The 9073-nt window shown below is 48.5% G+C and overlaps 1 protein-coding gene across 1 annotated transcript; it reads left to right on the top strand.

Annotated features, from left to right (window-relative positions):
- The first annotated feature begins 391 nt into the window (after positions 1-391).
- Positions 392-2203, top strand: LOC123153920 (uncharacterized). Its single transcript, XM_044572796.1, has one exon. It carries the CDS (start codon positions 392-394, stop codon positions 2201-2203), a length of 1812 nt encoding a protein of 603 aa, XP_044428731.1.
- The last annotated feature ends 6870 nt before the right edge of the window (positions 2204-9073 follow it).

The following is a 9073-nucleotide window of genomic DNA, read 5'->3' as shown; positions in this document are numbered from 1 at the left end:
ACCTTCCCAAGTCAACGAATATCAAGTGGCTGCGCGAAAAAACCCATCAAGCGAGGCATAGAGCATTAAGCTATATGATAAACCCAACCTCATCGTACTCCTATCTCCTAGCATTCGTTGTGTCTGAGTACTTGTCATTTCTCCAAATCTTTTAGTATGTCATAGCCGTCTCACTCAGTGGATGGACTGCTTGGAATGGCAAGAAAACTAGTCCAAATCTTTTAGTATGTCATAGCCGTCTCACTCAGCCATTACGTACTTTCGCTACACACCAGTCGTCACGTACGTGGCTATAAGTAGCAGAGCTTACACTTGGTCTTGTATCTATCAGATCAATCTAGCTATCCCCATTGCTTCGATTCCAAAGAGAAGAGGAAGCGAGGAAGGAGAAATGGCCGGCGGCGAAGGGGCCACGGCGGTGATGTGCACGCCGGCGTTCGTGGGGCGGGTGCTGCGCAGCCGGTGGTACGTGGTGTTCGCGTCCATGGTGGTGATGGCGGCGTCGGGGTCGACCTACATCTTCGCGCTCTACTCCAAGGAGCTGCGGTCCGTGCTGGGGTACAACCAGCAGACGCTCAACACGCTGGGCTTCTTCAAGGATCTGGGCACCAACGTCGGCGTCGTCTCCGGCCTGGTGCAGCAGGTGGCGCCCACGTGGGCCGTGCTCCTCATCGGCGCCGGCATGAACCTGGCGGGCTACCTCATGGTGTACCTGGCGCTCACGGAGCGCACGGCGCCGCCGCCCGTGTGGCTCATGTGCATCTACATGTGCGTCGGCGCCAACGCGCTCACCTTCTCCAACACCGGCGCGCTCGTCGCCTGCGTCAAGAACTTCCCGGAGAGCCGCGGCATCGTCATCGGCCTGCTCAAGGGCTTCGTCGGCCTCAGCGGCGCCATCTACACGCAGCTCTACCTCGCCATCTACGGCGACGACGCCAAGTCGCTCGTCCTCCTCATCGCCTGGCTCCCCGCCGCCGTCTACATCTTCTTCGTGCACACCATCCGCGTCCTGCCGTACCGGCGCCGCGCGGAGGGCGACCAGCCCAACAGCAAGCCCTTCTTCTGCTTCCTCTACATCTCCATCGCGCTCGCGACCTACCTCCTCGTCATGATCGTCGTGCAGAAGCAGGTGCCGAGCTTCTCCCACGCCGCGTACGCCGTCGGCGCCACCGTGCTCCTCATCATCCTCTTCCTCCCTCTCGGCGTTGTCATCAAGGAGGAGTACACCGCCGTCTCCCAGCTCGAGGAATCCCTCCAGCACCCGCCGGCCATCACCGTCCAGAAACCAGAAACAGCAAGCGCGACAGACGACGATCAGCCAAAGTGCAGCATGACGGGGACGGGCTGCCTCACCAACATGTTCAAGCCGCCGGCGCTGGGGGAGGACTACTCCATCATGCAGGCGCTGGTGAGCGTGGAGATGCTGGTGCTGTTCGTGGTGTCGGTGTTCGGCATCGGCGGCACGCTGACGGCCATCGACAACATGGCGCAGATCGGCCAGTCGCTGGGCTACCCGGCAAAGAGCATCAACACCTTCGTCTCCCTCATCAGCATCTGGAACTACGCCGGCCGCGTCGGCGCCGGCTACATGTCCGAGTTCTTCGTCGCCCGCTACAGGTTCCCGCGCCCGCTGGCCCTCACCGCCGTGCTCCTCTTCTCCTGCGTCGGCCACCTCCTCATCGCCTTCGGCGTGCCGCAGTCCCTATACGCCGCGTCCGTCATCCTCGGCTTCTGCTTCGGCGCGCAGTGGCCGCTGCTCTTCTCCATCATCTCCGAGGTGTTCGGCCTCAAGTACTACTCCACACTCTTCAACTTTGGCTCCGCGGCCAGCCCCATCGGCGCCTACGTGCTCAACGTGCGCATCGCCGGCCGCATGTACGACGCCGAGGCGGCCAGGCAGCATGGGGGCCACGCCGCCGCCGTCGGCGACAAGATCTGCAAGGGGGTGCAGTGCTTCAAGCACGCGTTTCTCATAATCACGGGGGTCACGCTCGCCGGCGCGCTCGTCTCGCTGGTGCTGGTGTGGAGGACCAGAAGCTTCTACAAGGGGGACATCTACGCCAAGTTCAAGGTGGTGCCTGCCGCCGACGCCGACGGGAGCGACCAAGCCGGGGAAATGGTGGTGGGTACAGTTGCACAGGGGGAGCCCAAGAATGGAAAGAACAAGAAGCAGGAGGAGGTCAACGATGAGGAGTTTAAGTGAGTGAGATGGCTAACTCACATTGTGCTAATTTCATTTGATTCAAGCAATTCTTAGAGAATATGCATGTGGATGAACATGTACTGTTTTTTGTTTTGTTTTGTTTTGAGATTAAACCTGTACACTGTTTCTTTCTGATGTTGCTGATTTTCGAATTAATCCGGTATGTATATGGTATGGTTTCCAACTTCCGACGGTTGGCTCCAAATTGGAGCAAAGTTCGTGACTTTCATGCTCCTACGGGATGGTGTTTACCTGTCGCGCCATCATATCTCTACTCCTAAAGGAGAGTTTGTAGGTCATTTCATTTCGTACCCCCAATTGATCGATCGAAGCCTCCTCCCACCGATTTTTATCGAACGAAGGAAGTCGCCAGTCCGGCGATTTTCTGCAAAGAAATCCCACCTCCAATTTTTCTGCCATAACGTGCCCACAAAAATCTTGGAAACCAGCCCACCCGCCCGTTTTTCCTTCCTTTTATACAACCCTCACGCATGATCTTGTTGGCAAAGGAAAAATAAATGCTGCCGTCGCCACCATGTCCTCCTCTGCCATGTCACTCCTTCTGCTAGCAGCCGCAGCCGGGGAGGGCTGCGCGAAGTAGCCACAGAGAACGAAGGCGAAAAGAAGTCGGCGGCAGCGGGTGGCCGGATGAAGGTTGCAGGTATGTCTGCTCTCCATGTCCTCAACATCATAGCTCTAATGGTGTCGTGTTCGATTGGCAATATAAGCCACGATCCTACCCAGGTCTTGTCGATCCCCTTCCTTCCTAAGGTTAATTTGAATCTCCTTTGTAATCCGAGTTTATTTTTTCATATGTGTTCATCAAATTCGGCCTCTGGGTGGCAGGATTAGCTGATTTAAAGCATTCTCTGGGCAAACATTAGTCGCTGCTATCCAAAAACCTGTAGAACTAGAATGCACATCTCTGGGCAAGCATTCTCCAGCTGTTTTATTTGTGAACGCCATTGCTTAGGGCTCCATCTGGGCTTCATGCGCACCTTCACAAACATTAGTCGCCAATGGAGCAGAGCGCCATTGCTGACCTAGCTTAAAATGGTGACCGAAGACTGACTGAGTGCGCTTGCAGTTCGAGGTGGAGTGCAAGGACGAGGACACCTGGGTGGAGATCTACTGTGCCGCCAAGTCGGGGCTGCTGCTGTCGATGGTGAGCACCCTGGACACGCTGGGCCTCGACATCCAGTAGTGCGTCGTCAGCTGCTTCAACGGCTTCGCCATGCACACTTCCTGCTCTGAGGTACCAATGATTCCATCCATGGACTCGTCACTTTACCAGCAAACATGGATGAATTTGTCTTCTTTTTCTGCTAGATCATCAGTTAAGTCATCCAATTCCAGCTCATTGATTCGAGTTTTGTATGCAGAAGCAGAGGGAGATGTGCTGCTGGGTCTGATAAGGAGGTCACTATGAGAAGACTAGATAGCTGTGATTGCCGTGGGAATAAGGAGGATGGGACCAGTGATTTTCATGGATCGGGAGGTGACACTAATCAGGAAGGTGAGTTTACTACTGATCTAGAGTAGTATTACTACTCCCTCCGTTCTAAACTACTCGTCGCAGAAGTGGATGTATCTAGAACTAAAATACATCTAGATACATTCATTTCTGCGGCGAGTAATTCGGAATAGGGGGAGTAGATTGCAAATCATGGATCTCATAGTTACTGCAGAATATTGGGTAGTTGGTTCAATATACTTTTGATGCTTATATGGTCTAACAATAATAGTGCTTTTCAGCAAAATATAATCTAAGAAGTATATGTGGAAAAGCTTCCTTTCTGCTAATAATACTGCCTGTTGAGGATTCATCTGATATAGCAGATGCTAGGTCCAGCTGGAGATAGCTTACAAGATTGTTTCATACTGTTTCCTGAAGAAAACTAATGATCCGACTGCAGAAAAAACATTGTTCAGGGAGGAGTTAAGAGCAGGAGTGTGCGATGAGTTTGAACAAGTGAATGCAGAACCTACCAGATTTTGCAATGTTGTTGTTTCTTGATATCTTCCTCATTTGTATTATGTGTATTCCTTAGATGGCAGCTATTTTAACGCTTACTCTCCTATTATTTCCATTATTTCCAGGAAACTTCATGGGGAAGAGGATCACTACAACTTTTTGTTTCAAATAGGAAATGGACAAAACAGGATTTTGCTAACCTCTCATGTAGTATATATGTACCTATTTCATAAAGTACATCAGTGCAAATGCAAGTTTGCAACTCATGACGGTGAGTCGAGGAGTAAAAGAAGTTTTTTGGTAGAGCTGGTGCCATCATATAATTTAATATTGTCTTGAAATTCTCTCCTGCAAATTTTAATAATGTGCTCAAGAAATTCATGTTTAGTAGTCAGGATTGCAAAGGACTTTCCAAATTTTGATTGTACAATTATTGTAACTGGTATGTGCCAATCAGTACATGATCATCACAAGGGAACCAGTACATGATTGTAAGTTGCAACTTGCTAATTGTACGAGCGTGTGGGTGTGCGTTCTGTGATTTCCTGAACCATGCAAAAAAAGGTCAATTCTTTCTAGAGTATGAAGGTGTTGTTAGCTAGCACCATTTGGAACAAGTAAATCAAATCTTGAATCTGAAGTGATGTGTGTTCTTATAGGATTCTTTGAGAAAAAAAGGGTGTTGATTAAGACTGACAAGAATCTCAGAGCATGTGTTGATATTGTATTCCTATTTTAGATACTGTATTCCTATACAATAGTTTCTGACACATCTGATTGGAGTTTTGATATACTGCACAACGTGAGTTGTATTTGGATGGGGGTAGCATTGTATTGGCTGATGTTTGTTAGAGTTGTGTCGAATATTATGTACAAGGTAGGTTACAGTTGGACTCTGAGTTGTATTGTGTTTAGATAGGATATGGAGGCGTGTCGTAGTAGGACACTTGTATTCTAGTAGGCCTCTCATATATAGTGGGGGTAGACTAACGATGTAACCTATACCAATATAATAGCACAGGAACGCAGAGGAAGCTGGTGGCATGTACCAGTGTTCAGGGCGACCGGGTGCAGTATTGTAGCGGTGTCATGGTGAGGAGCGCCCATAATCAGGCTCTAGAGATGTAGCCATATCGGTGAACCTCGTTAACAAATCTCGGTGTCATGCTCGTGTGATTGCTTGGTCCTCGGATGATCGATGTTATGCCCAAAATTTATTTTAACAAGTGGTATCATGAGCAAGGTTTGATAAGGTTATGGCAGTTGATCAAGAGGAAAAAGCCGAAAGAAATCGTAAAGGAGATAAGTTGGATTTAAGCTACAGTCGACTGAATTGCTAGCATCAGAACTCGGAACGGACAGGGCGCGGTCGCGGCGGTTCGATCGATCAGCAGCGGCGCGTCGCGTATGGGAAGGTAGACAGCAGGTCGATCGATCGACGGGTGCTGATTGCGGAAGCCCAAGGCGCGGGACAAGGCACGTGCGTGGGAAGTGGCCCAGCTGGCGGAAGCCGCACAGCTGCAGACAAGAGCAATCAAAACCGGATTTGGTTTGGACAAAAAGAGGACCGAGACGTGAAACAGATCGATTAAGCGGAAGACAAGATCCATCGTTCTATTCCTTCAGGTAGCAGGAGGTTTTGGCAAAGCAATTACTAGCATTGAAGTTGAGCCTGGGAGCTAATACATGTGAGTATAAGAAGGATTTTTGGTAGGAATTTGCTACAGGTGCATCTTGTGTACTTGAGCACATGTTGGAGGCTGGGATATTTTTTCGCAAGGTCAGCCATACAGAGGACTATGGTGCCAACGAGTATCAGGTTTGAGGTGGAGAAGTTGACTGGACTGGAAACCTTGGGTTATGGCAGACAAAAGTGAAAGATTTGTTGGCGCAATAGAGATGTTTGAAGGCGTTGCAGGAAGTCATGTCAGCTAAGATGGAATTATTAGGTGATGGATGGAGGTTTGTGGAAGACAATTTGGGAGTCTCGAGTGTGTCATGCAGTTGGATAAGTTCGGCTAGGTCAGACTTGGATAGTCTGACGGATCGGCGATGGCGACATAGGAGCGTGATGCTGATGGTGACCGACTTCTGGGGTGTGGAAACACGTGGCGCAGGTCCGAGGGCTTGTGCGACTTCGACAAGACTATGGCGTAGGGTTGATTCAAGGTGATGTATACACGGAGTTTGAAGTCGACAGGGCGTGAGGGTGGACTGATCATCTACCATGGAGTCATGTTGAAGGTGGAGCTGGGCTAAGGGGCTACGGTGTAAGGATCTAGGGAATCGAAGCCTATTCAGCAAAGGGGAAAAGCGGGGGACACGTAGTTCGGACTGGAGCCGAATGGTCTGATGGAAGCGTGAAACTCGTCATCGGTCGGTGATGATCGGTAGTTCTCTGCAGTGGAGGTTGAGTGGTGTGGGTTCGCGACCCTTGAGACTCGACCGGGACAGCAGAGGCTCGACGCGGAAATAGTAGCGAGGTGTGCGGCACGCACGGGACATGGAGACGGACCAAGGCTCTGGTGGTCATACATGTGGTGAGACCACTGCGAACTTTACTCAGGATGACTACAAGCAAACGGTGAAATTCCTTCATGTTTGAGATAGGCGGTCAAGAAAGGAGCGGTGATGTTGGGTTCAGGTAACTCTTATGTGCAATACCCAATATGTGAGTTGTTCACTTTCACGCAGATCAGTGATCAGTGTGTGATGACGTTGGACGGACACTCTGAAAGTTGGAAGCACAAATAGAGTAACAAGGAACTTAATTTTCCTCGAGTGTTGACTGTGGTCAAAAAAGAAGGGACTACAAGTTACAGGTGGAGTCATATGGAGTCTTTGGAGTAGCAGCAGTGCTCATGGGATAAGCTCAAGTCCAATGTACATGAAAGTTTGACACATAGACGAATTCAAGGTGGTGGAGAATATTCGCCAATGTGGAGTTTGTTAGAGTTGTATCAAATATTATGTACAAGGTAGGTTACAGTTAGACTCTGAGTTGTATTGTGCTTAGATAGGATATGGAGTCGTGTCCTAGTAGGACACTTGTATCCTAGTAGGCCTCTCATATATAGTGGGGGTAGACACACGATATAACCTATGCCAACATAATAGCACCGGAACGAAGGGAAAACCAGCGGCATGTGCCAGTGTCTAGGGCGACCGGGTGCGGTATTGTAGCGATGTCATGGGAAGGAGCATCCATAGTCAGGCCCCAGGGATGTAGCCATATTGGTGAACTTCGTTAACAAATCTCGGTGTCGTGCTCCTGTGATTGCTTGGTCCTTGGATGATCGAAGGTATGCCTCGGATTTATTTTAACAGTTGAAGTAGTTTGTATCGATGAATTTTGACAAAGTGAGGCCTGAAGACAGGTAAAATTTAATTAATTCTTAGTCAAAACTAGAATATAACTTTGTGTGCCTGTATATTTTGTAGCCTCTTATAATCATTTTCATCTGTTTTGTTATTGTAGCCAGCAAATTGACGGATGATCCTGCAAACCTCGTCAAGTATATTTGTTGTTAAACTGTAAATTTGAAAAGTAAACAAGTTATACATTTGTTGATGTGAATTTATCAGTCCTTTTGTTTTGATAATCACCTCCTACATATGTGCTCCTGGGCACAGGCCCGTACCTGAAGCCTGTGCAGGGTGTGCACCTGCACAGGGCCTCCAAATCGGAGGGGGCCCATATCTATCTATTTTATATTAAGAACGTTTGATGGGTTAACCAGAGAAAAGAGAATTAGTAAAAAATTACCACAAAAATCAGAAATAACTGGCCGTTAATTTGGTAGACACGTAACTTAAAACACAAAATTGACAAACTGGATCTAACTAATAGGAGGAAAGCCTAGGCTGGCATGAATTTAGACTGCACACGTCTTTAGGATTCACCTGTGCCATAGATTAGTTTTTTCAGTTTGTCTAATTCACATTTAGATGTTTTTTAAGAATATCACATCTAAGCTCACAAATATATAATGCAGCAACAGGAAACAGAAAAAAATAGAAAAAAATAGACCATAGACAGAGTAGACATCAACTTAGATGTGACATAACTATGTCACATCTAGATGTGTCTTAGACAGACCCTTAGTTTTTTATAAATACCACGACTGCTTCGTAAAAGGAAGAGGAGAGAAAAAATAGGAACATGCCATAGATTAGTTTTCCTTTACATGAGTCCATCGTTTAAATAAGAAACCAATTAATAATAAAAAAAAAATGAAACTCCATGGGCACTAGCACCCACGGATTTATTGATATAGAAGAAGCATCCCTCATGAGAATTCCAGAAATTCGTCCCCGACGTGGATCGAACTCTGGTCGTTAGGTTTACAATCATGCGCCCCCAACCACTGGGCTATGCCCACGTCCTTAAAACCAATTAATAATAGGGTTGCAGACTCCTCCCCTCACGCACGAGGCCGCCAGAATCCCATGGCTATGGCGCACTATCCTACCCTCACGCACGCAGCCGTCGTAGCTTTCGCGTTCAGCCGATCACAGATTCACAGCATGGCTTCTTTCTGCTGCAAAAGGATAACGCCAGCTATCCCCCGCCTTGGATGTAAGATTGGAACCGTGCCACCTCAAAACCAGGAGCAGACAGTAAGTCCTGTTTTGGCAAGATCTTCTCCGGGAGAGGAAGATGCCCATACTGATGAAGTAAAGCAGAAGCAACAAGACGACGAGAAACCTGGTCTGCATGTGGAGGCGTACGGCCACGACGCTGAGACGTATGTGTTAGGTGTACGTATTCGATGAGTAACATTGTCTATTGCTACAGGTCGTTCTGCTGGCACATGCCGTTCATGTACGCCGGTACTCGATTGATGAGCTCCTGATGCTCTATTACTACTTGAAATGATCGATGCACATGTGTG

The sequence above is a fragment of the Triticum aestivum genome, chromosome 7A, assembly GCF_018294505.1.
Source record: "Triticum aestivum cultivar Chinese Spring chromosome 7A, IWGSC CS RefSeq v2.1, whole genome shotgun sequence".
NCBI classification, from domain to species: Eukaryota; Viridiplantae; Streptophyta; class Magnoliopsida; order Poales; family Poaceae; genus Triticum; species Triticum aestivum.
Note: the sequence above shows the minus strand (reverse complement) of the source record. Positions and strands in the feature narration are given on the sequence as shown.